A 25,532-nucleotide genomic window follows, 5' to 3' on the forward strand; every position below is an offset into this window, starting at 1 on the left:
CAATGCCTCGCTCTGCCTTTCTGCCTGCCTCTTGTAATTTTTGCTAAAGCAGCAAAACGTCGACGCTGAAATTGCAGCAACTGTAATAACAAAATGGCCCCCGGAGTTGTTCCTGTTCCCGTTCGCTCGGCCAGGCTACAGGAGAAGAGAGAGGCGTGGGGGCTGTGTGGCTGTGTGGCAGTGTTGCAAGGCATGCGAATGGGGAATATTTCCAGCTTGACTTATTTTGACTTTGTGTGAGAAGCGTTTGGGTTCTCAGCATTTGCTGCTGCTGCTGCTGCTGCTGCTGCTCCTTCAACTGCCAGCCAAAGTTTATTCAACGCAAAATGTGCAATGGGAGAGAACGTGCCGCATGTGTAGGAGGCGGCTGGCAATCGGCAGTTAGTCAGCCAAGGGCTGGGCGTGGCTGCCACATTTACTCTGGCCTTGCACACTGATTTCCTGTTGCATTTCCGGATCGGTCCGGTCAGGGCAGCAGCTGCTGCTGGGGCAGCGGGGGGAAGGGGCAGTGGCAGGCGCAAATAAATTTAAATCGAATTTAGAACAGTGGGCAAGAGGAAATGGGAAATTAACGGCACAAAATGGCACGGAAATTATGTGTAGAATGCGGCAGTCGGCAGTCCGTTTGCCACTACAATTTTTGCATTTTACCATTTATTTTGCTTTACTTTGTGGCATTGTGGCAGCTCCTTCTGGCAGCCTTAACCCCGTTGCCAACCCACAACTGAAATGATTAGAAATTTATGTCATTTGCTTAACCTTTAAGGAGCAGACAGGCAGGCGGGAGGGAGTCCTTTCTCTTCTTTGCTTGGCCCGAATGTAGGTCAAATTTGTCGTCGACATTCTTGGGTTAATTTTTGCCTGCTTGGAGAAATCAATTAGAGGTCCTGGGGAAGCTGCTCGGCTGCCAGCCGACAGGATGGGGCTCCATTTAAATGTTTTATGAACATTTTCTTGGGCCTACAGCAAGCTCCCCGCTCTTCGCCTCTGTGCCTTCAGTTTTTACCACTCCTGCCGCTGCATACAGTTCCCCGCCTCTGCCCTGCTCCTGCCTTTCTCCACTCTTCTGTGGTTGTCTATTGTCTACTTTTTGTGAACAATGGCAGGTGTCATGCAGGTGGAAGCAGTGCGGTTCAAGTCGCAGAGGAGGAGCCAAGGGGTTGTCCCTTTGTGCATTTTACGCGGAATTACACAGCATAAGCAGCCGACACCGCCACACCCCCAGCTGCCCCCCTGAATGACCCGACCGCAGACGTGCTGCATGCCTCCCACTGTTGCACCTGCTGCTGCTGCAACTGCGGCATTTGCCGTGAGCGACTTTCGTCTGCTTTGTTGTAAAAGAGTGCCAGCCGAGGCCCCACTGCCACTGCCACATGCCACTGCCACACAGGCAGCAGGGAGCACCCAGCCACCCCTTAGCCATTGTGGCCCAAAGGCAAACACAAGCCCAAGCAATTGCCTCTCTCTCTCTCTCGCTCTCTCTCTCCTGGCTCCTCAGTTGATTTAAACTGCACAAAAAAGCAAACAACGCATGCGGGAGGAGGGCTGCGACGGGGGGTGCTGCAGGGGCAAGAGCAACTAAGAAAATGCCTGCACAAAAGTAACTCATAATTAAGGCAAGGCAGCCAAGCAGAGAGCGGTGTGGCAACGTGGTGGAGCAGCAAGATGCAGCAGCAGCAGCGATTCTCCTTTCTTGCAGCACAAATGGTAAATGGCAATGGCAGAAATGTTGCCTACTTTTAGGCGGCAACTGGTTCCGATTTTGGGCAGAGCAGCGCTGAAAGTGGAACTAGTTCTGGGATAATTCAATTTATTTGTGACAGAGTTCTACTGCTAATTCCGTACGAATAGCTTAAGGAACACCATTTGCTGGTGGACTCCGCTGCTCCTTTGGGCTCCTGGAACTAGTTCCTTGCCTTAGACATCTTCATGGCTGCTTTTGTTGGCTTAAGCTCACTCCTTTGCCCGCTCTGTGGGCTGCACCGTGGCGTCTCTATATATATTTTTGATATGCTTCAGCAAACACCTGCAACGTCTCAACAACAATGAGAAATATGGTTAAGTAAATGGGGTGGGGACTGGCGGGGCGTTCCAAGAGTAGTGGATGCAGTTTTTGGTGCATTAGCGGAGTGCGTTACCCCCTGCCTGCGCTCACCTCTTGGCCTGCTCCGCTCTCCCCGTGGCACTCTTTATTGTTTATGTTTTTGGCTGGAGATTCTTGCAAGGATTGTGGCTGCGTGGTGGGTGGCTGTTATGGCTGGGATTTGGGTGTGCGCTGCGACGGGTGTGAGGATTGTTGTTAATGCATGGGGCTGGGCCGTGTGCATCCTGTTGCCAGGATATGCATACAGTCTGCCTGCCTGCCTGCAGACTGCACGGAGAGAGAGCGAGCGAGTTGTAGGCAACTTTTGGCAAATCATGGCAATTGCTGGTGCTCCGCTTTTTATTGCTGCTGGAAATTATGTGCACTGAAATGAATATTAATAATGCGAAAAGAGAGAGGGAGAGACGGAGAGAGAGTCATTCGTGTAACTCTGGGCGTATGAGCAACTTTTCCATTAAGCGCGAATCGTTTGTCAATTTGCCAGTACACATAAATCAACAGCTGCAGCTGCAACAGAGCGGGAAGGGGGATGGGGGGAACCTGCAACAAGGGGCAGTATCATCTTGCCTCAAGCCCAATTAACCCATTAGGATAGCGGTCGCCATTTGATGCGGCAGTCAGAATGCAATTAAAAGAGAGCAGAAACCCCCAGCAAAAAGGAGGAAAACGAATAAGATGAGGCTGTGTGGCAGTGGGAGTCTCCATCTTGCAATTTCCTACAGCTTCTACTCCTCGCTCTGCCAACATTTAATTTTTATGTAAGCATCACACAGCCCAAGGACGTAGACCGAGACCAGAACAGAGCCCAGAGAGAGCTGAGGAGTGCCGCGATGAAGACCAAGAAAAGTAATAACTGCGCATTGCCATTATTTATGTTTATGTCCGCACTACATCATCTTCAAATGTCCGCCTGCCGCTGGTCCCCTCTGGTTCATCCTCTTGGAGCTATAAAAAACAAGTGCCTGCTGGCGGACAAGTTGCAGTCCTGCAGGAGGAGGCTGGCGGTTTGGTCTCTTGCTGCTCTCCACTCTAGTCTTAGGCGACGTTTAACTGCCGCCGTTTTGAGTGCCGTTGAACTAATTTCCGTTGGCCCCCTCCCCCACCCAAGAGGGCAGTGCAGAAGGAAGGAAGGAAGTTGCTTTGCTTCAGCTTCAGCTCCTCTCTGTTATTTTCTGCTCTGGCAAAAATTGCATTCTTGCGGCCTTTACTTTGGATCTCCACTCCGCGCATTTGTCATTGAGGCGCTCGCTAATTTGACATAAATTCCAAGTGCAAAGCCTCAAGCTGCAGAGGAAGAATGCACGGAAAGTAGCCACAGGGCAGTGGCTTCAAAAATAAGCAAAAGCCAAATGAGATTCCAACCTCCAACTCACCCTGAGAGAAGCTGACTTAAAGTCGAAGCCCAATTGATTCTTTTGCCTTAGCATTTGTCTAACGTCAATGCCAAAGCACTTTCCATTACAATAAAAGGAACATTTGCACAACTCTTTCGCTCTGAAGGTCCTTCAGCTGCGCTGTCACCCGACCAGTTCGAGCTGCAAGTTTGCTTTGCCAGCCAATTGATATAAATATTTCCTTTGGTCTTCTGGTCAAATACTTATGATAAACATGTTGTAAACTGTCCAAATCGATTAGTTGGCCACACAAACTATTTCCCCAGCCGAAAACTTCCTGCGCCATGGGAAAGCAAACAAACCAATAAACTCCAAGGACTGACAGAAAAACTTTTGACACTCAATTCGGAGAGGGGAACGGACAGGGCAGGGCAGGGCAGGGCATCGAAGGAACTGCCAGTTTGCTCTACTTTTGCACATGAAAGTATAAATTTAAGAAATAACTTTGGCGATAGATGTGTTTACAAATGCCAATAGGAAATGCCATTTAAAATGCATCACAGCAAGGGAGCGAGCAGAGAGACAACACAAAGAATTGGGCCAGAGTGGACAAACGTCTGTGCCAGAGGGGAGAGCACTCAAGCGATGGGTACGAGGAGGAGTACGACTAGGAGTAGGAGTATTGCCATTGGGTTGAGAGGTTTGCCATGCAGAAAGGCAAATATTAGCCCCAAGACATCCCCAGATGTTTCACTTGAAGCTGTTTTACTTTTTGCATAACTTTTACACGCATTTGATGTGAGCAAGAGCATCAAATGCTTCGCTGCCCTTCCGTTTGGTCTTTGACTTTGACAACTGCTCAAATTGGCAACAAAAAAGCAGAAAAGTGAACCAAAGTCTAAGCCGAAGCGCACACAAGACACAAACACTGCGAAAGAGATGCTGCCTGAGGGCCATTAAACGAAGACATGAATGGCGGGACACACATTAGTAGGAGGCGTGGCAAATGGTTTAACCATTAGCTCTGGGCATTCTCGTAAATCTGACAAAAGCCATTGGCTAGTTTGTGATCTCTCCTTTTGTCAGGTGTTACACGTGCGTGCCACTTGCCACTTGCGTGTGTTGGGTGGGGGGTTGAGGGTGGCACAAAAAGTTCAACTAAATAACCGCTAGTTAAGTTTGCTTTGTCATAACTAACAGTTTGCATTTCTGTCGGGGGTTTTTTTTCTCTTTATAATATTTTTTTTTTTTCATTTTTTTAGCAAGTCACGCACTGATTTGGCAATTTGCATGCAACGACCGCTAGATGGCGCCGCGCACGTGCTCCGGACAGTCGCGCGAAACTATGGACTGGGAATGAGGGTATTTCCACTCCCCTTTCCCCCCCTTTCCCCCTCCCCCTCCCCTTTCCCCCTCCCCCTCCGCAGACCACTTTAACAATCAATATTTGAATTGAAATTGAAAATTTCATAATTTTTGTTAGAGTTTTTTTTAATTTAAAAGTTTTTGCTGCTGGCAGCCATTTCTTTTTATTGCAATTCGATTAATAGTTGAAGGGGGTGCTGGGGGGTAGCACTGCGTATGCGCAATATTAAGCGCCAAAGTGTGGAAGTGGAGATAAGTGTTCGGTTTGGGGCAGGGGGTGAGGGGTGCTAGGGTGTCTGATGCTAAGTTCGATTGGCATTTTAGCAAAATTAAATATTTGTTCGAAATGTGTGTCAGTCTTAGGTTCCCCTCAAGCACTCCTCCACTCGTACACCCACTCGAGTGTGTTCGAGTATTAATTTATTGGCAATCTAAATGCAAGGATGAATGCACAGGAAGCAGCAGCAGCAGCAGCACTGAAGAGGCAGCACATTCGCTGCTTTTGGCATTTTCATTTGCATTGTAAGTCGAGAGCAGCTTTTCGGAGAAGCTGCCAGACAGAGGCGTGCCCCGGAGGAGGGATAAACAATAGAAATAGGGATTATTAATCAATGAAAACATTGGCAAGTCTTGGAACTACCATCGCTCTTAGCCACTTTTAGCTTATTCCTGCTGGTGCCCCTTGATCCTTTTTATGGGGGCCATGTCCCTGTCAATTGCTGGCACTGATATCGATAACAGTCGGTTGAACCCCGTGCCGGGGACACGCCCAACGCCTCAATGCATGCATACATGCATTCAGTCAGCCCCTCCACCCTTCCCTCTCCTCACTCTCCTCTCTCTGTTACCTCTGAACGAACTTTTTTCATGCTCCATTGTGTTATAAATATTCATAAAGCGCTTCGCCATTTTTCGTTGCGACCGCCGCAACTAAAGCCTTGATTTCTTGCACACACACACACACAGACACAGACAGCTAGCTGCACATGGACATGTTACCAATACCTAGCCAATATGGCAACCAACCACACCTCCCACCCCTGCCGCCCATCGTCTGCTCCCTCGTCTATCTTCTACCCATTTAACCGCAAGCCATGCTTCTAATGCCGCGTTGGCATAAATTTAAAGCAGCAGCTGCGGTTTTCCACTGCACTTTACCTCCCATTCCTTCCCCATGCTTTCTCCCTCTCTCTCTCTCTCGCATTCTCTAGATATGGCTGTAGGGGATTTACCGTTTACCCTCCCTGTATCGTTCTCTGTTGCTCTGCTTTAACCGGCCAGAGCCAAGTGATAGCCCCAGCCGAAGAGCAACAAAAGACTATTACAAAAACTAACCCAGGTACGGCTTTAAGCCCCCCCCACCCCTCCTCAGCTGCCGGACCACCCCCTAAAAAGCATTTTATGCTGCTAATTGATTTTTCAAACACGATTTTGTTTCAGCCCACCGTTCCCTCACTCTCTCTTACACTCTCTCTCTTCCCTTCCCTCTCTCTTCGCTTTCGATGTTGTTGCTGGCAAGTGCCACTGCGCTTTTGTTTGGCATTCAATTAACGGGAATTTGCATTTTATCTATGGCCACACTTTTGTATGCCACACTATAGTATATCGGTGGTGTACGTATCGTATATGCACACAAAAATTGCTTGTAAAAACAAAAGTCTCAAGTGCTAAATCAACAACCAAAATAGCACAGAAATATTGTGATTAAAATGTATTTGAATTTTGAATTCCTCCCCTCCCCGATGCTACTGTTGCTTGTTCTCTTTAATTACATCACTTAGCATTGATCTCTGCTCAAAATCAGCGGAACGTGAGGTGCGATCTCGCTGGTGGTGTGTCAACGATTCGTCATGTAAAATGTTCAGATTCTAAAGTGTTGTTTGCCAGATAAGCACATAAACCTAGATTCTAGTTAGTCGAGGGTTATTGCTATACTAAATGAACATAATTATTGAGCTACGATTCAAATTGATTAAGTTTCCACAAACAACGAATTACAGATAATTCAATGAATATAGGGGAATTAAAGGAGTATCTTTGTATTCTAAACTTATCGAACATTGAGCTTCCCCACACTAAACGGCCTTAAATGTGGTGGCACTGTAAGCACACTACAAAAACCATACAAATATTTAATGTTTTTTTTCAAAGCTGAGCGCATAAACCTAGATTTTCTTTAGCTGAAGGTTAGTTTTATCTTTAAAGATGCTCAGAATTAGCCATGGAGCAATCTGTCACGCGAGGCAAAGACACTGAACCTCAGAGGCACTCAAATTCAGAGGACAATGGCTGAGAACCAATAGATTCCAAACGAATTTCCTGTAAACGACCTTCGTACAAGCGGAACAACAAAGAGACAAATCTAGACTCTTGATGATCTCCACTTCCCACTCTTCCACCACCGCAATAAAGAGTACTTACATTATGTTTTGGTTTAATAACAATTATTACCGACCAAGCAGCAAGTACATAAAACTTGATGGGTCTTACGAGCATAAATAATACTCGTACTTGTATAACAGCCTCAGCATCAGTTGACGGCAGACCGACCGACCGACCTACCGACAATTGCAGGCGCAGCTGAAGTCTCAAGGTCAGGTTGCAGGCTAAATTTAACATTGAAACTGCATTGTCTGCGGCCAAGCGTTAATGGGGAGTGGCCGGCAGCGTCCGCCCCAACCGGTTACACTGCAAAAGATCTGACAATCTGTTGCAGCTTCTTCTCCCTCTTCTTCTTTTGGTTCAATTTGGCGATTTCAAAAGAGAAACAAAAGCCACGTAAGGCCCGGCGTGACATTGAATTGTAAATGCAGGAGATAAAATAAAACGTGGAACGCATAAAGTTTACACAAAACGAAGCACAGCAAAGGAAAAGAAGTAAATAAAATGTAAGCCGACATCCGATGCATGTGAAACTCTTTTTTTTTTTTTGCGCGAAAACCCACAGTGGCGCTGCCCTAGAGATGAAAGCGTGAGTTGGTGGTTGGCTGATCTGTGCTTTTCTACCTGTGTTCTAGCTATTGAAGTGTTGTTTTTGCTTTCTTCTAGCTGTCCGAAGCCTTTCGCAGGTAGTCACGACCGCTGTCAGACCCACCCCATCGCCAAAGCTCTCTCGCGTGCACAAACAACAACCGCTACGTTTTTGCAGTGCCTGCTCCGCTGCTGTTTGCGCTTTATCCAATTCACTGCTGGCTCACCTCCCCTCCCCAGTCCCTTCCTTCTCATTTATCCACGGGTCAGCTGCTGCCGCTCTGCTTCTTCGCTGTAAAAGACATTGACATTTTTTTAGCACTCTTACTTTTTTGTTTGACAGCGAACAAGGGGTCAAATGACTTTGATTAGAAGTTAGTCACTCAGCGAAAAAAGTTTGTCTGAGAATAAGAATGGTTTATATTAATGATTAGCATCTAAAGTAGAGGTGCTAAGTGATGTCCAGCTATTATGCGTAGTCATTATCATGTACGCTTATACCATAGCTACCATGGTAAGAACCAATCAGTAAGGGTATCAAAGCTTCGGCTCACGGTGAATGGCTTTACTTTCTTGTGCTCTCTCTCCCCGTAGCTCTCTCACTCACTCTCTGTTTCTCTGTACTTTGACTTTGTTGTCGTTGTTTAATGGTTTTATACATCTTTTGTAGCTGTTGCGTTTGTTGTTGTCGGTGCGGTGCCATCGCATTACGTCACTTTCACTGTAGTTTGCGGCTTAAGTCAGCATTTGTTGATTGTTGCTTTTGCTGCTTCTGCCGCTGCTTCTGCCGCTGCTTCTCTGCTTCTGCTTTGGTCCGTTGTTTGCACTTGTTTTTGGTACAAACAAGCAAATTGCAATAAAAATGCTTGAATTTATGGTCCACTGGCATACATACACACACACAGACATATATTTTTCGTTTGGGATGATTTATCTGAGACTTTTGTTCAGCTTTTGGGTCACGACGGGCAGCGGCGGATGCAACGGCACAATTTATGTCCGTTTACAGGGCAAACTTTGCTGTTATTTTTTTGGTTCAAGTTCATCAGTTCGCTGGCTGCACTCGCCACTGGTTCCAGGCTCCGCAGTGGAATCGTTGCCACTAATTTACATGTTGTTAAACAGCAAAAACTATTAAAAATACTGTGATCATATTCAGTGTTAACATAAACACGGCACGCATACGCCCGGCCGATTCGGTATGCCATCATTGTTAGGGTCATGAGGTTTGATAAGAATCTACCGAAAAATATCGCCATTAGTGAGTCCAACGGGGCCTGACTAAATGGGAACCCAAACGAGGCAAATTTCTCAATCACCGCGTGGCGGGGCGGCTAGTTCCGATTGATCCACTGGGACCATGGGACCACTGCAAAGCCTGACCTTGGGCCTCATTTGCATGGCAGCGAAAGCCTGCGGCGTGAGTCTCCCTATCAAACCGTCAGAGATTCGCATTAATTTAGTGTTCCATGGATTCGCAGCTCAATCTGCAAATAGATAAATTACATGCGACATCTTTTGTGCCAAATGAGATCTACTTCAGCACGAGCATCGACCACCTGGAGGACATCAACTTTAATATGACCATCAAAGTGCCCTTTCCCGGCAAACTCCTCATGCACATCTTTGTGCGGAAGCTCTCGGACACGCCGGGGGGTGCGGACATCAGCGATTTGATGCGCCTGAAGAACCGGGATCTGTGCAAGGTGCTCGACTCGCTGCGGAACATCTCCACGGATCATGGGCAGGGCGAGAGCCTGCTGCCGTCCACCTTCTTCGTATCGTGTCCCCTGGTGCCGGGATTCTACTACGTGGCCAGCAGTCCCATCGATGTAAAGTTATTTTCCTTTCGCGTGCCCGATGGCAGATATCTGGCCATGCTGGAACTGGTGCAGGTCTACGAGGAGGTCATCAAACTGGCAACCTGCAGAATTCAGTTTAGCATGAAGACGCCACCGGGTTATGTGGAGAAATCAGTTATGAAAAGCAGTGAGGAGGAGGAAACAGAGCAGGAGGAGCCACAGCAGGAAGAGTCTTCCAAGGAGCAGCCAGAAGATGCTTCAGATGTGGTCTTAGATGACTATGAATAAACCTTTAGACCTGCCGCAACTTTTTTTACCATTTACATATCTGTCGGTCATCTTCTTGTCTGTGCGAAATCAAATTTATTGCCAACGCCCGAAGCGGCTTAAACGAATTGACACATTTCACACATGGCCAGCGGCGGAGTCGAGCCCATGCCAATTTAATTGGCCATCCCCAGGGGCATGGGAAACAAAACCCTAAGAAACAGCTACAGATGGATGACAATGATCCATTGTTGCATCGATTTTATATGCAGCTGATGGTTGGTAGATATTTTTTATACCAATCTCTGGCATGTCTTGACAACTGGTAACATTATGCGTGTGTGTGGGGGGCCGGGGCCCCATGCCATCTGTGTTTTTATTCTCTAAATCCATTTAATTTACATATCTAGACCAGCTGCTAGTTTCCGGTTTTCGGATAAGCTGCAGTCTCATCGCCATGACTCGGCACTTCAGCTGGCCTCCGCCCCAGCCCCAAAAGTCGATCGTTTGCTTTGGCTCTGCCTTTGGCTTTGCTTTTATTGATTTAGTGATCTCGCATACATATCGCGGTGATCTTCACGTTTGATGGCTATTAGAAGTGTCAAATATTTATGGTTCCCATTCTCTATCTGTCGCTGGCAATCATTTGATTTAATTGGCTTGGCCATTGATCAATCCATGGAAAGGTACAACACAATATCCGCAAAGTGTTGTACTTGAACTTGAAGGTGTTAAAAGAGTTTGGGATCCGATTAGTGGGGGGCTTCTAATAGTGATAACTGAATGCGTGGAGTCTTTTCGTCTCCTGCCTGACCAACCATCACGAGTGGCCTTCAATTGTGTGCAGCTTTTACTCACTTTTTGGGTATTACTCATCGAAGCGAACAACTTCTTCAGTGGTCAATCCCCTGCCCTTCGCTCCTCTCTGATAAAGTCAACAGGGCGTGGCTTTGGTTTCGTTTTTCTGGCTGTCTTTTAGTTGTTGGTTTAGTTTTGCTGTTTAAATACGAGCGGAGCCATTGCCTGCCTGATTTGCACAGCAACTCGAAGACTCGAAGACTCGCAGACACCTGCCCAACAAGGGCCTTGCCCCCCACCGCTCCTCTTGGCCTCTGGCCTGCAGTTTATTTTTTGGCCAGTTTCTTGTCTTTGTTTTGTTTTTTGTTTATTTATCGCTCATTTGTCCAGCTCCACGCTGCAGACTGCAGTTTACATACAACATTATCATCGATTGGGTCTCTCTCGGCCACCGTTTTCTTTGGTTGGGGTGCTATAAAAGCCACTGGCCACAGAAGCTACCAGTTGCAGTCAGTTTTTGGATTAACCAGCACCACATCTACCCAAGACACAAGCAATAATCATGAAGTACCTCGCCTTGGTAAGACCTTTAATCAGATCCTCCAAGCAATCTCCAGCAAGATATTAATCAATGGATTACCCTTTAGACCCTTTTTGTGTGCCTGGTGGCCCTTGCTCTGGTGCACGCAGTGCCCGTGGATGAGTCCCTCATCGGGGATAATATCTATCAGCCGGCCTTTGACGATGTGCAGCGTCCCCAGGACCCGCAGGCCATCTTCAAGCTGAAGAAGCTGCTCAAGCTGAAGAAACTGTTGGGCTAGGCACGATGTGGCCAGTGCCATCAGTTCAGCTTTCATTCTAGTCCATAAAACAAAACCTCCAACCGCATTCAATCCACAATTATGCTGCTGCACTTAACAACGTTTAATCCGTTTTACCTATAGATAATGCCATAATATCCATACAACACACCACAGCCCACAAGTAGAGTTATGCGTAATCGTAATCGTAACTAAAATAAATTTACTTTTCATACAAAAAAGTGACAGTCTTCGAGGGGATTTCTGTGCTCAAAAAGGGAACACGTTTCAGACGTGGAAGCCCAAACAGGATCTTCCCCTTACATCTTTTATCTTTCTGCTTATTTATGAGTGATAATTGTGATCTAGAGGGGGAGTTGCCCTTTTAAATGATTCATTGATTGACTTTTTATGGGTAAATTCCTTCGTTTTCCTGTTTTGGCTTTTAAACTTTTTCGTAGTAAATCAAGCAGCAGGAAGCAGATCAACTTTAATCGGTCTTGGAACCTATTTCCCTTTAAGTTATTGTATGATTTAATGTGAATATGAATGAGGGTATTCTTAGTAGTACTTTCCACAGTGAATGAGAAGATTTGGGAGCCAATAACTTCTGCATAAATTAGCTAAGATCCCTTGGGAAGTCTCTTCAAGCAAGTGCAGAATTTCTTCTAAGTGTTTGTTGGATCTGTTCAAAGTCTCATATTTGGCTCTATATTCAGTGTCAGATACCAACAGACTCGCCCTGAACTTTAATTTCTCTCCATTTATCAACCTCCTAGTGCCTTCTTCCCCTCAACTTCTTCTTCAGCTTCTCAAACGAATGACTGAAGAAACAAACTTGATAACCCTCCTCGTGGCTTTGATTGCCTTTTTTGGGTATCTTTTAGTTGTTGGTTCCTCCTCCTCTCGCACCAGCAACACCCCCCACAAAGACTGAGAACACACAATGAGCTTTTCTTTATCAAATACTTGCATTACTTTTAATTCTCTTGTAAATTTGTTCTTAAAAAACCTAAAGACAACGTTAAGCTAAAATCCATTGAGGCAGCTGCCAGACAGAACGCATTCCTCGCTTAGCCCAGGAAGAGGAGCTTCTTGAGCAGCTTCAGCTTGAGCAGAAAGGACTGATCGTCCGTGGGGTTGAAGGTGTCGCTGCCAGGGCCCTCGAGACCTTCGGGTATGGACTCCTCAATGGGCACCGCACTGGTGGCCATGAAGCACACGGCCAGGCAAAGGAAAACGCTCTGTAAAGGCAAAGATAGTCCGTGGTTAGTGGATGTGGATATGAGTGGCTGAATGATTGAATGATTATCCAGTTTCGTGTGGGCTGGGCGACGCACCAGGAGCAAGAACTTCATGTTTGTTGACTGCTTGGCTGGGAGCTGGGATTGATCGATGTCGTTGACAGGCGGATGAACTGCGTGCACTGAGCACCAGACCCCGCTGCCCAACTATTTATAGTCGGCCGGCTCGGTCGTCTTGCATAGAAATTAAAACAACGCGCGGACCGGCAGACCGGCAGACCGAACATCTCGCAAATCGTTGAGAAGAGTGGAGTGTGGCGAGTGGAGAGGAGGCGCGGGCAATCAATTTGTTTGGACTATTAAATGTGATTTAAGTGTACCACGCATCTGAGGCAATAACAAAAGCCCAAAAAAACTTCGAACGACATAATTCATTTTGTGGCTGCTCGGCCCTTGTGGTTCCATTGTTGGGCTTTAAACTCTAAAGTAACATTCGAGTATTTGGATCATTTGTTGACTTGACGTCTGTCTCTGTGCGGTTGTTTCCCCGATTTGTGTTGGCATTTCCTTGGTTCTGGACTGTTCTGTTTGTGCAGCCCATTAGCTGGGAATTCTCTGCAATGCTCTCTGCTAAACTTCAATTAGCGGCCTCTCAGCCAACGAGCTTGGTCATTAGATTAACACCTAAAGCGGCAGGCATTATCAGTAGCATAACAATTTTTAAATTTGCGCGCCACCACGCCTAATGTACGGTTCAGTGCTGTAAAGTTTCACGCACAAGTGTTGCCAAGCAGTGGCTATCGTTATCGAAAATATACATACATATATATGCAGGGTGACCTCGAATTGAGGAAATGTTGGAAATCTTAGGCTACAATCAATGCAATGTTTCGGAGATTCATATCAACATGTCAGTCTAAGATAAAGTCATTATTAATGTTTGAGAGCAGATTTTAAAATGAAATTTTATATTTTAAATTATGAAAATAGGGTATTCAAATGCCCATGCTATATTGCACCTGCCGGTTGACAACAACAAATTGTCAAATACGTAGCAATCCATTTCCACTCACGTAACGTTCTATGCTATTTTTGTTGGTTGACCTTTTTAGTTTCGAACATAATTTGTAAACATTCCAACAAAAGGAAGTCCTGAAAACAAGCCAATCTTGTTTAAAATTGATTGAAAAATCGGATAAATTTATAATTTTAGCGTGGATATTCCTATCTAGCCAGCAATATCAAATAGAACATGAAAATCGAGGAAAATGATTTTAGATCTACTGTATATTTACAGTATATTTTGAAAATGCAAGGGTATATTTCGGTATATTTAATCGATAATTCCGCGGACACTGTATATATGTAATATAAAAAAAAAAGACAATATATATAACTTATAAATTCAAGTCAATCCAAAATATAAAAATAGCCCAAATTGTACAAAAATTCAAATCAAATCTCTCCACTGTGCGTCTCTGTGTTAAAACCCGATCGGAGCAATGACTGGGTCGTCGTTTAGCGTGAAGCTGAAATCGAAAAAAGGTCAATTCATTGTCAATGACTTGAACCAGAATACGACGCTTGGGGAGCTAAAGGCGAGAATAGCCCAGGCGACGGCCATACAGGAAGCGCAGCTGCACGTGCTGGTCGGCTATCCGCCCAAACCATTGGACCTCTCGGCAAATCAGGAAAGCCAAAACCTCAAGACTGTGGGCATCCACAGCGGCGAGACCTTGATTGTGGAGGAGAAGGCAGCTGCTGCAGCTGCAGCTGCTTCTGCTGCTGCTGCCCCTGCTCCCACTGCCAGTGGCAGCTCAACACTGGAGGATGACGAGGCGCTGGCGCGTCGTCTGCAGGCCGAGGAGGATGCGGAGCATCTGCGTCAGGTGTCCAGCGCAGCTGCAGGCGGCGGTGGCGTCGAGACGAACGCTGTGAATGTTATCCAATCGCTGGAGCCTGTGATTCCACCCGAAGTGTCCGGGCCGAACGGCAACTTCAATGGCATCCTACTGAAAAAGGTGGTGCCGGCGGATAACTCCTGCCTCTTCACGAGCATTCGCTTCGTGCTGAACGGCAAGGTGGACAACGAGGGCAGCGAGATGATGCGACACATCATAGCGCAGGAGGTGTCCGCCGACACGACCCAGTACAGTGACGCCGTGTTGGGCAAGTCGAATGCGGAATATTGCGCCTGGATCCAGAAGGCCGACTCGTGGGGCGGTGCCATTGAAGTGTCCATTCTGTCCAACTACTACGGCATCGAGATCGATGTGGTGGACATACAGAATGCCATCATCAATCGCTTTGGCGAGGACAAGAACTTCGGACTGCGTGTCTTCCTGCTCTTCGATGGCATCCACTATGATCCGCTGTACATGGAGACGCTACAGAACTCGGTGCCTGCCACCATCTTCCCCGTGGAGGAGATGGGCGTCTACCAGCAGGCCGAGCAGATAGCCAACGAGGCCAAGTCCTCGCGCCAGTTCACCAACGTGGACAAGTTCACGCTGCGCTGCATGGACTGCGACGTGATGCTGGTGGGCCAGGTGCAGGCCCAGGAGCACGCCAAGTCGACCGGCCACGCGAACTTTGGAGAGATTTAATACGTCCTGATCTTCGGCACCATCTACATTTTAGCCTTCATTCTGTTTGCCTACTACCTACTCACAACCTAAAGATGATCCCGAACCGATCATCCTCATACCCGAGCGTGGCAATATCGTTGGTGCACCCCCACCGCTTCTAGCTAAATTTTACAGCATGTTTTTGTTTTCTCTTATTTAAATTATTTAAAATGCAACGCAATTATAGTACATTTCTTTATCCCCTCTTGGATCGCAATAAAAATTCACATTTATTTAAACTAGAACCAGGAAATGCTGTGCTTTGGCTTCTTACTGCTACGAGGCCCATGGTGGAGTCATGGCAGCTGGATTTTGGAGGTAGGACATGACCACAGCACTGACGCTCAGCATGAAGGAGGAGAGCACCTGCTTGGCATCGTCGCTGGCCTTGGAGCTGGCAAAGCTAATGCAGGAACAGTACAGGGCGAACCAGGCACACCATTTGAGCTGTAAAGAAGCGCGGCTGTCACTGATAAGTCCACCGGGTCACATATCTCGGACTCACCTTCATCATCAGTCCGCACATTGAGAAAATCATTCCCAAAATATTCATGTAGTCCGGCATCATGTCCTCGTTGGCGCCACCGCCTTGGCCCTGGTTCTTGGGCGCCTTGTAGCGGTTGATTTTCTCCTTGCGACGTGGATCCACAGTATTGCTCATGTTGAAATTGTTAAATTTTCACTAAATTAAACTAATTCAGGTCACAAAAATGGGAATGTGACGGGAGAATGTTGTGCTCACATGTGAATGGCAAATATGATCAGGTGGCAACTCCGCTCACAGCAGCTGTTTCAGTATTTACACCGCCGCGGCACCCACGACGCACGTTTGAAAAGTTTGATAAATTACATAAAAATCACTGAAAATTGCAACAGAACTATGGCTCTGCGATTGCTCAGCCAAGCGCTGGCCTCGCACATGCGACACTTGCAGTTGCACACCGCAAGGAGTTCGCTAAATGGCTATAACAGCCGTCTCCAATTGGTTCCTTTGTCCACCTGGAACCGGCAGCTGCACGTGCGTATTACGGATCAGGAAGCCGGTCTGCAGGCTAAACGAGAGGCCAATAGGCACAGCAACCCATTCCAGGATGAAGCGTATGAGGAAGCTGATCTGAAAGCTCCCAGGCAGAGCAAGAAATTTCAGTCTGTGGAGAAAAGGAAGGAGAGAAAGGAAAAGAAACCGAAAAAGTGCTGGAGCATGGCGATCCAGATACCTTTGGCGATGCCAAGTTTAGCGCTAGCCAAACCGAAGATCCTGGTGATATCGAAGAGGAGGAATACATCAGCAAGCCCACGCGACACTCGAAGAAACTGCAAACGAAGGAGTACGCCCATCTCATCAAGGAACATTTGAACGCCAACCGGCTGAACGATGCCATTGCCGTGCTGGAGCAGCGCATGCTGCGCGAGGATCGTGTCAAGCCGGAGAAGTACATCTACAATCTGCTGATCAGCGGCTGCGCCAAGGCTGGGTACACCCGCAAGGCGTTCTCGCTGTACACGAAGATGCGGCAGCGCGGACTGCCCGTCTCGGGCGGCACCTACACATCGCTCTTCAATGCGTGCGCCAATGCGCCCACGATCAGCGACGGACTGGCCAAGGCACAGATCCTGCGCGAGAACATGCTGGAGAAGGGCTACGAGCCAAATGCGAAGAATTACAACGCCATGATCAAGGCCTACGGGCGGTGCGGGGATGTGGACACAGCCTACCTGCTGGCGGATGAGATGGTGGAGCGAAAGCTGGACATGAACGCAGAGACATTCAACTTCCTGCTGCAGGCGTGTGCCAGCAAACCGGAGCACGGCTTTCGGCACGCTCTCCTCACGTGGCACAAAATGCTGCGGGCAGGCATCAGCCCGGACTACTACAGCTTCAATGCGATGCTCCGCTGTGCACGGGACTGTGGCTTTGGCACTCTGGAGTCCATGCGGGAGGTTCTCGACCAGATAGCACCTGCAGCCACCCAACAGGAGGCGGCTGACCAACTGGAGGCAGGGCAAAAGGAAGATTTACCCATGGAAACATCGAGCGCCAAGTCGCTGGCAGACCACATCGAAGTGGCGACGACTGCCAGTGAGCTGCAGCTGCCCAATCTGCTGCTGCCGCGACCACACCTGGGCAGTCTGGTGGCCCTGGAGGAGGTGACGCGTCCCCACGAACGCTTCCTCCTGCTGGGCGGCATCACGGGTTTCCTGGAGCACATGAAGCAGCACAAGATCACGCCCGATATACAGACCTTCACCACCATGCTGGAGGTGATTCCACCCACCAATGCGGCCGAGAAGCAGATCCTCACATTCGTGCGCAAGATCGGCCTCAAGGCAGACATTGACTTCTTCAATATTCTGATCAAGAAGCGCTCGATGCGCTACGACTACGACAGTGCCCGTGAGGTGCTCTCCATGGTACGCACGGCGGGACTGCATCCGGATATCGTGACCTACGGCGTGCTGGCACTGGGCTGCCGCACCCAGGAGGAGGCCAGGGAGCTGCTGCTGCAAATGCAGGAGGCAGGCATCAAGATGAACATGCCCATACTGGGCGCCATGCTGCGGCAGGGCTGTGAACAGAAGTCCTTCGGCTACATCAATGAGATCATGCAGCTGAGCCTGGAGGAGGGCATCAAGCCCAACGAGCACTTCCTGCGGCATCTGCACAGGTTTCACATAGGCTGCGCCCGGGCCATCGATGCCAGGGTGAGTGTTCCCACGCGCCATTCTCCCAGAGAAATTCAATTTTAATCTCGCGCTTTGCAGCACCCTTCGACCAAAGCGCCCAACTTTAAGAAGGGACACGCAAAGTTCTGTGATAAGTACCGCCTGTACTACGAGGAGCAGGGCCTGACTGGGCTCAAGCTGGAGGATGCCATTGCCAAGATAAAGGCGCGCCCCTATGCCAAGTACAAGGAGTCCGCCGTGGAGGGTCTGGAGCCACTCAAGCACGAGCAGGTCAAGCGCAAAACAAAGCTCCGCAAATACATCAAGAAAATCAGGATCGATGAGCTGCAGGATGACCCACCCAGAGAGGAGACCCTCAAGAGAATAGAATAAGGAATAGTTCTACGGATTTAAGTTTTATTAAAGGATATTTGTTGTTAGCCAATCATCGTCCGTTTGCGTCCGCGGGCGCGCACCTCCTCGAACTTGGCAAGGACGAGAAGTCCCTCCGCGCCGCACTGCACGCGGTAGCCCTCCAGGATGAAGTCGAAGAGGTAGGGCTGCTCGCTGTGGGTGCTCAGCAGGGCCCGCTCCAGTACATACAGATCCACGCCCTTGCGCTCGGCGCCCTTGTCGTAGTGACTCAGGCCGAAGTCGATGAACACAATGTCGTACTTGTTCTCCTGGGGATCGATTAGTATGTTCGATGTGGTCAGATCGCCATGGATGATGTGGTCAAAGTGCATTCTGCCGACGATTACGCCGATGCGACAGCAAAGATCCTGCAGAATCTTCTTCGCCTCGCCCGGCTCTTGGGTGGCAACTGTCTCCTGGATGAACTCCTTGGCTGTCTTGGCCTTGGCATAGTATTCAATGTACAATGTGTGTGTGCGGGGTAGTCCAGGTGAAGTACTTTTGGCACCAGAACGCCGGCGGCCAGACAACGTGCCGCCGTCTTCATCTCTGCCTTCATGCGGCGTCGCGTGATTTGTTTGTCCAGGTCTGGGTGTCGATACTTCTTGACGAAGCGTTCCTTAATCAAGCAGGTTTCGCCCTCGTATTTGCCGAGGTACAGGCGGGCCTCCGCGCCTTGTTTTATAATTTCTTTGTCCATTTTTTAACAATAATAAATCGGCAAACCCTTTAACCAAGTGGCAGCACCAAAAGGTAAAAACAGACACTCACAGCGCAACGCACGCACTTGCCAGCTGATCTGATTTACTGCATTGTTTACTTCGATTTGCTTGGGCTACTTTTGCGTGATTCATAGGGAAAAAAGGAATTCTCGAGCGTCGCAATCTGCAATTATTATAAATTCAAAAAATGTTCAACAACATATTCGGCAAGAAACCCACAGTCAAGGAGCAGCAGCGCGAAAATGACAGATCACTGAAAAAGGCCACACGCGACATTGAGCGCGAGCGACGCAAAATGGAGGAGGAGGAGAAGAAACTGGAGGCTGACATCAGACGCAATGCAGCCGCTGGGAACAACGACGCCTGTCGCATACTGGCCAAGCAGCTGGTGGAGATACGGAAGCAGAAGTCGCGCAGCTATGCGGCGGCCGGCAAGATCCAGTCCATTGGCTTCCAGAACAAGAACATGGGCGCCAACATAGCGCTGAGCGAGGCAATGGGAACGACTGCCAAGACCATGGCGGACATGAACAAGGTGATGCGACCCGAGGCGATCGCTGGCACAGTGCGCGACTTCCAGGCAGCGAACATGAAGATGGAAATGACGGATGAGATGATCAACGACACACTGGACGACATGCTGAACGAATCCGGTGACGAGGAGGAGTCGAATGCCGTGGTGAACAAGGTTCTCGATGAGATTGGCATTGAGATATCCGGCAAGATGTCCAATATTCCAGCCACTGGCAGCGCGGACTTCGAGACGAGCGGCAAGCGCACCGAGAAGGACATTGCCGACCAGCTAGCCAAGCTGCGCTCCTCCTAGACAGCACCACCAACTGCACCCATATTTGTATTCAAGCCTGTTATCCATAGTCTCTAAGGAAATATATTTATGTACACCGCTTACAGACGCGCAGTCATGCCACCGCCGGCCACGATGGCCTCGCCCGTAATGTATCCAGCGTCCTCGCTCACCAGGAACGAGACGACGCCGGCCATCTCCTCGCTGGTGCCCAGGCGACCCATGGGAATCTTCATGAGGGCCGCCTCGTTCGCTGACTCATCCTCGTACAGGGCCTTCGAGAACTTTGTCTTGATAATGCCGGGAGCGAGGCAATTCACGCGAATGCCCTCTGGCGCCAGATCTTTAGCTGCAGCCTTGGTGAGGCCGATGAGCGCCGTCTTGCTGACGGAGTATGCTCCCAGCAGCTGCAACGATAAGAAGGTTGAGATAAGCCACTGGTCACTGGTCGCGTCACCCACTAACCTCAAAGGCATCGTAGCCCGCAATGGAGGAGACGAACACAATGCTGGAGCCCTTCTCCTGCCGCAGATAGGGCAGCGCCTCCTTGGCCAGCAGATACGAGCTCTTCACGTTCACATCGAAGATCTTGTCCCACACCTTCTCGTCGCAGTCCAAGACCCCACCGACGGCGGGGTTGGTGGCCGCATTGCTTATCAATATGTTCAGCTTGCCGTACTTGCTGATGGTCTCGTCGAAGAGCTGCTTGCGATCCTGGGGCTCGCTCACGTGACACTTCAGGCCGTGGACATTCAGGTTCAGTTTGCGCAGCTCCGCCAGGGCGTTGTCCACGTTCTTTTGCTTGCGACTGCTGATCACCACGGAGGCTCCATCTTCTGCTAGCCGTTTGGCAATAGCAAAGCCAATGCTGCAAGGGGATCAATCGAGTTAACAAAGAGGCAAGGGCAAGAGGAATCTCTCTATGCATTCTTCGCTTACCCATCTGTGGAGGCGGTGACCACGGCAACTTTCCCTGCTAAACGCTTCATCTGGTTGACGCTTGAACTTTGACTGGTGCTGGACAAGCGCTTATGGGTAAGATTATGGCTAACAAGCTTTTGAACGGGTTTGTTGTTGCACCGATTAGGATTGTTTGCGGCACTTTGGACTCCGGCCACAGTCACAGCGGTGCCGGCACTCAGTGGGAGCTTTGGCGCCCTGCCAATCAACTGCTTGCCGAGATGAAACATAGTCTAAACGCGAGATTCGATTTTAGTTTGAGGTATTAGTTGCTTAACAATTAATAATTATCAACTATAAAACGGCTTTAGTTGGGAAATCAATCGACAAAGCTGCAGCGCTGCTACTTCTTATTAGATTTGCCATTCACAGTGAAACCAAAAGCTCCTACTGCGAATGGCGCCTCTGTTTTTGAATAACTGAAAGCTTGCACAGTGGCTTAGATATGTTTTCTGAGTAATTTGTGGTTTAACAGCTATTTACATTTAATACTTAATATCAACTGTTGTTTTATTGAGAAATCTGCTCATTCATGCGCCAAGAATAGCCCACACCCCAGACAGTCATCTCAGTCATCGGTAGATAAGAACATTTTGAAAAGAAAATCTCCTCCAGCAGAAGATAAAACGTTGCGTTCCGTTTCGTAATGCCAAATAAACAAAAGATAAATAATTGTGACAAGCAAACATGAGTAGCAACCGCAGAATGAAAGCGAGTGAGAATCGCTTGACATAGTTGAAACTTCATTTCGGGTCTACCGAAGTCGCAATGCCATGAAATTCATTCCCAGCCGAAAGTGCGAATTAATATGAGGCCGTCGGAGCAGCTCGACGCTTCACTCTCCACTCTAGATGTGGAGGGGCCCTAGCACTGGCAGGCAGTTAGTTGCCCAACGTCGGTTCTCGCGTGCAAACGGTTTTTCTTCACATATTCCGTCTGGTTGCGAACGTCTCCGGCACGCGGTAACGGCTTTCGTCGAGCGGCGAGGCATGTGATAAAGGAAAAACCTTTCAGCTAGCATAATAGTACAAGCGACTAACGCGCGAGAGGGAACTGCTGCTACCAAGAAGTTTAATTTTATTGGAAAAATGGGTGATCAGGCGAAGGAAATTGAGGCAGCCACACCGCCAGCCATTCTGCAGGACTTCAAGGCTCCTGTGTTTGCGGACAACAAGCTCGTGCTCTACTTCCATCCCTACAACTTCTACTCGCAAAAAGTTAGTGCTGCTGCTGATGTTAAATGTTAATCATGTGATTCGATTCTCTCCACAAACTATTTATCATCCAATGGCGCGAAATTTGCAAAACGAATCATCATCGAGACGAATGACGATCCATTATTTAACCCCCCGATGCTCACTACACAGGGAGCCCCCCTGTGTGCCCTTACGATCAGCTGAACTCTGTTCAATGTCGAGTGCAATGGAGCTTGACGGGGGAGTTTGGCTTGTACTCTGAATTATGACAACATCCATGGGGGAACTTGATTTATAATTTGTTTATCTATTCACCCGGCAGGTGTTAATGAAGCGACAATATAAATAGATGAACTGGAAAATAAACAACTCTCCATTTCCACTCTCTTGCAGGTGCTGCTCGTGCTGTACGAGAAAAACATTGACTTTACGCCCTACGTGGTGGATCTGTGCAATGGCGAGCAATATTCCAGTTGGTTCCTAAATCTCAATCCCAAGGGGGATGTGCCAGTGCTCCAGGATGGAGCCTTCATCATACCCAACTCGACGCACATCATTAACTATGTGGAGAGCAAGTTTCGGGGAGGTAACTACTACTAATCGAGTATTTGCCACAAATTTCTTAAGCATTTCCTCTCTGCCCTTTTCAGCCAATCATCCCGTGCTAAAGCCCGACCAGAGTTCCGCACAGTACGATCAGGTTATGATCTATGAGAGTGCCGTGGGACGTGTGCCCGTGGGCGCCCTGAGTCTTGGCTCCTTCATCCACGACGATCTGAAGCTAGTGCCCAAGGCGCCCTTCATCGGGCCAGTGCGTCAATCCTGCCTAAGTGAGTGGAAACTTTTGCTTCCAATAACGATTCCCGCATGGCTTTGCCTTTCCAGAGAACAACGACAAAGTGCTGGACCTGCTGCGCCGCTCTGTGGATGAGCTGGAATCCAACAAGTCTGCGCTGAAGCAGAAGCTGGACATTCAGATTCGTCGCAAGGATTTGGTCTCCTGCCGCGACGACTTTCAGCGCGTGCTCGACGCCGTGCGCCATGTGCTGCTGTACGTGGAGCAGGAGCTGTCCCAGCAGGCGCCGCGCAACGAGTGGCTGACCGGCAACGAGGTGACGCTGGCGGACATCAGCCTCGGGCTGCTGCTGCATCGCCTGTACCAGCTGGGCTTCGAGAACTATTACTGGTCCTTCGGTAAGCTGCCCCAGGTGGAGGGATACTTTCTACGCTTCAGGCAGCGCCAGTCGTACCACAAGCTGCAGCCCAGCAACTTCGAGATCCTCAGGGAGATGTGGGCCAAGACGCCGGGCAACTACAAGCTGGGCGCCGGAGCCGGCTTCCTGGGTATGGCCATGTTTGCCGCCTTTGCGCACAAGTGAATGCGGATTGAATGTCTTGTTAACAAAATCCTTTTACTGTTAAAGTTGGTCACATATAAACGCACGAAACAAAAGAACGCTAAACGCTTAAAGCTACGACTACAACGAGGGGTAACCAGATGGCAGATGGCAGATGGCGGATGCTGGGGCATGGGATGATGATGATGAAGAGAAAAGAGAAAAGAGAGATAATGGATGGTGCCAGCTGCTATAAATATCATAATTTACATCTCAATCATTAACGTTGAATATACAAAATAATTTGGTATAAATTCCATTTCCAATCCGTCACCTAATTGTCAATTCCTGCTATGCTTGTGAACGCCCCGCGAGGACGTGGACGCCTCACCCTTGGGGCGAAGCTCAACTCTCCGCTCCCAGCTGCTGCTGCTGCTCTCTCTCTCGCTTCTGCTGCGCCGATTGCAGCAGACTCGCTGCAGCGGTGGCCGCCTTCGGGCTGGTGAACAGCGGCATGCCCATAAATGTTGGCATCTGCTGGTCCTTGGGCACAGTCGTCGCTGCACCCACTTTGCCATTGGGATTGGCTCTCGTGGGACCAGAGGCGCCGCTACTGGTGCCAGCCGCACCGGATAAATGCGAGGGACGCTTGAACGGAAAGCCATGGGTCTCCCGCTGGTAGTAGAAGGTGCCGTTGCCGGGCTCCTCGGGCAGGAGGCCGCGCGTGGGGTACCAGAAGCGGTAGGTGAAGTACCAGGTGAGTATGGCGATGATGCCGCTGATGACCTTCTCGATCATGCGGTGGTAGTAGAGCATCGTTCCCACCAGCATTATGTCCCAGAGCAGCTGCAGCGCGGCCATGCCGATGAACAGGGTGCGGATGATGGGCGTCAGGCGTTTGTAGAGGAACTGCAGGCTGCGCATTTGCTCATCGTTCAGCCCGCGCAGCGGATTGGTGCCCGTGTTCTCGGAGACGCTGCGATTGTGCAGCTCGTTGCGGATGTGCTCTTTGATGGTCTCCCACTTGATGATGGGGCGCGCCTCCTCGATGAGCACCAGACTAGAGTGGATCAGGATGAACGCATGGCCGGAGATGTCGAAGCCATGCCACAGATGTCCGGCCTTCAGACAGCTCGACTTGCTCTGGAAGCCTGAAAGAAAAGTTTCGTTAGCCAATGGATCACCTTGATACTGGAATTTCGATGCCAACCTTTGACCGTGCAGCGTCCGTAGGATGTTTCCACGATGTTAAAGAGCTTCGTCCAGAAGAACCAGAAGAAGGTGGCGATGACAATGCGTGGGAAGTGGTGGCGCAGCATCCGCTTGTGATCGCCGCAGGTGATCGTGTAGGCAGAGAGCACCAGGAAGGGCACCACGAAGAGCAGCGTCCAGCCCCAGCCCACCTTCACAAAGTACATGTTGAACAGATTGTCGGAGCGCGCGAAGTAGGTCTTGGGGAAGGGGACAAAGTCCCCAATGACCGATATCACGAACAGGCTGCCCAGGTAGAGGGCCACCTTGAGGTCCGTGTTGAAGAAAATCGTTTTCTTACACAAATGTATGACGCCCATGACAAGAATCTCCCTGATACTGGTGGGAGCTGCTGTGGGTCTGGTGCCTCGAGCCTCGGACCGAGTTATGTCCGGACCCCCAGGTCGAAAGTTCATGTTGGAACTAGAACTCGAAGCGGTGCCAAGGTTCGGGCGTAGCGGTCGCCGTTTGGTGGCCATAATTCGATGATTTCGTTGCTGCTTGTTCCTGCTGCCTAGCTGCTGGGGTTTGCACTTGGCCAAGGTGGGAAATGCGTTGTTGCTGCCGTTTTTGGTTATGCTACAACAAGACAAAGATAGAGAGTGAGAGAGGCGGGGGAGAAAGTGAAAGCGGAAGCATTGTGCGTGTCAAAGTTCACACAGTCCTGGGCAAGTTTACCTCTGGTGCAGCTATCGATGGCGGATTTCATTACTTTCAGTGATATTTATAGCCTCTGTCACATCTGGTAGTGTCCACTGTCGTTGCTCCTAGTTTTCGTTTCAGCCAAAAATCTACGTGCGTGCAGCTGTTGCGCCCCCGTAAAAAATAGAACAGTTGCACAGGTGTGACGCGGACATGCGAACGGCAATTCC

The 25,532-nt window shown here is 49.1% G+C and overlaps 11 protein-coding genes across 12 annotated transcripts; 6 read left to right on the top strand and 5 right to left on the bottom strand.

The window, feature by feature from the left end:
• Window positions 1–6,915: 6,915 nt before the first annotated feature.
• Window positions 6,916–10,247, top strand: LOC117894935. Its single transcript, XM_034802238.1, has one exon. It carries the CDS (start codon window positions 9,243–9,245, stop codon window positions 9,861–9,863), a length of 621 nt encoding a protein of 206 aa, XP_034658129.1. The 5' UTR covers window positions 6,916–9,242; the 3' UTR covers window positions 9,864–10,247.
• Window positions 10,248–11,076: 829 nt separating this feature from the next.
• LOC117894936 lies at window positions 11,077–11,641 on the top strand. Its single transcript, XM_034802239.1, has 2 exons — window positions 11,077–11,220; window positions 11,288–11,641. Exons 1-2 carry the CDS (start codon window positions 11,203–11,205, stop codon window positions 11,459–11,461), a joined length of 192 nt encoding a protein of 63 aa, XP_034658130.1. The 5' UTR covers window positions 11,077–11,202; the 3' UTR covers window positions 11,462–11,641.
• A 756-nt stretch (window positions 11,642–12,397) lies between these two features.
• On the bottom strand, window positions 12,398–12,865 carry LOC117893733. The gene is made up of 2 exons (XM_034800457.1): window positions 12,781–12,865; window positions 12,398–12,684 (listed from the first exon to the last, which is right to left on the bottom strand). The coding sequence occupies exons 1-2, from the start codon at window positions 12,796–12,798 to the stop codon at window positions 12,514–12,516; spliced, it is 189 nt and encodes a 62-aa protein (XP_034656348.1). The 5' UTR covers window positions 12,799–12,865; the 3' UTR covers window positions 12,398–12,513.
• Window positions 12,866–14,059: 1,194 nt separating this feature from the next.
• On the top strand, window positions 14,060–15,553 carry LOC117893025 (ubiquitin thioesterase OTU1). The gene has a single exon (XM_034799383.1). The coding sequence runs from the start codon at window positions 14,187–14,189 to the stop codon at window positions 15,288–15,290; it is 1,104 nt and encodes a 367-aa protein (XP_034655274.1). The 5' UTR covers window positions 14,060–14,186; the 3' UTR covers window positions 15,291–15,553.
• On the bottom strand, window positions 15,496–16,043 carry LOC117893029 (protein Asterix). Its single transcript, XM_034799387.1, has 2 exons — window positions 15,817–16,043; window positions 15,496–15,758 (listed from the first exon to the last, which is right to left on the bottom strand). The coding sequence occupies exons 1-2, from the start codon at window positions 15,970–15,972 to the stop codon at window positions 15,588–15,590; spliced, it is 327 nt and encodes a 108-aa protein (XP_034655278.1). The 5' UTR covers window positions 15,973–16,043; the 3' UTR covers window positions 15,496–15,587.
• Window positions 16,044–16,101: 58 nt separating this feature from the next.
• Window positions 16,102–18,405, top strand: LOC117893024 (pentatricopeptide repeat-containing protein 1, mitochondrial). Its single transcript, XM_034799382.1, is given in 3 exon segments — window positions 16,102–16,479; window positions 16,482–18,014; window positions 18,075–18,405. Coding segments are annotated over 3 exon segments (2,115 nt in total). The 5' UTR covers window positions 16,102–16,191; the 3' UTR covers window positions 18,369–18,405.
• On the bottom strand, window positions 18,369–19,140 carry LOC117893027 (EKC/KEOPS complex subunit TP53RK). The gene is given in 2 exon segments (XM_034799385.1): window positions 18,369–18,868; window positions 18,871–19,140. Coding segments are annotated over 2 exon segments (675 nt in total). The 5' UTR covers window positions 19,090–19,140; the 3' UTR covers window positions 18,369–18,412.
• Window positions 19,141–19,213: 73 nt separating this feature from the next.
• LOC117893028 (charged multivesicular body protein 2b-B) lies at window positions 19,214–20,020 on the top strand. The gene has a single exon (XM_034799386.1). The coding sequence runs from the start codon at window positions 19,299–19,301 to the stop codon at window positions 19,935–19,937; it is 639 nt and encodes a 212-aa protein (XP_034655277.1). The 5' UTR covers window positions 19,214–19,298; the 3' UTR covers window positions 19,938–20,020.
• Window positions 19,962–21,178, bottom strand: LOC117893026 (dehydrogenase/reductase SDR family member 4). The gene is made up of 3 exons (XM_034799384.1): window positions 20,856–21,178; window positions 20,382–20,784; window positions 19,962–20,323 (listed from the first exon to the last, which is right to left on the bottom strand). The coding sequence occupies exons 1-3, from the start codon at window positions 21,104–21,106 to the stop codon at window positions 20,018–20,020; spliced, it is 960 nt and encodes a 319-aa protein (XP_034655275.1). The 5' UTR covers window positions 21,107–21,178; the 3' UTR covers window positions 19,962–20,017.
• A 557-nt stretch (window positions 21,179–21,735) lies between these two features.
• Window positions 21,736–23,723, top strand: LOC117893019 (ganglioside-induced differentiation-associated protein 1). 2 transcript variants are annotated; one of them, XM_034799376.1, is made up of 5 exons: window positions 21,737–22,093; window positions 22,466–22,658; window positions 22,723–22,902; window positions 22,958–23,416; window positions 23,497–23,723. In XM_034799376.1, exons 1-5 carry the CDS (start codon window positions 21,965–21,967, stop codon window positions 23,508–23,510), a joined length of 975 nt encoding a protein of 324 aa, XP_034655267.1. In that variant the 5' UTR covers window positions 21,737–21,964; the 3' UTR covers window positions 23,511–23,723. The 2 variants fall into 2 exon arrangements, with proteins under 2 accessions (XP_034655266.1, XP_034655267.1); XM_034799375.1 differs by having other exon boundaries at window positions 21,736–22,093; window positions 22,958–23,723.
• Window positions 23,468–25,497, bottom strand: LOC117893018 (fat storage-inducing transmembrane protein). Its single transcript, XM_034799374.1, has 3 exons — window positions 25,339–25,497; window positions 24,620–25,239; window positions 23,468–24,560 (listed from the first exon to the last, which is right to left on the bottom strand). The coding sequence occupies exons 2-3, from the start codon at window positions 25,137–25,139 to the stop codon at window positions 23,815–23,817; spliced, it is 1,266 nt and encodes a 421-aa protein (XP_034655265.1). The 5' UTR covers window positions 25,140–25,239; window positions 25,339–25,497; the 3' UTR covers window positions 23,468–23,814.
• Window positions 25,498–25,532: the final 35 nt, after the last annotated feature.

This window comes from Drosophila subobscura, chromosome J (genome assembly GCF_008121235.1).
Source record: "Drosophila subobscura isolate 14011-0131.10 chromosome J, UCBerk_Dsub_1.0, whole genome shotgun sequence".
Taxonomy (NCBI): Eukaryota; Metazoa; Arthropoda; class Insecta; order Diptera; family Drosophilidae; genus Drosophila; species Drosophila subobscura.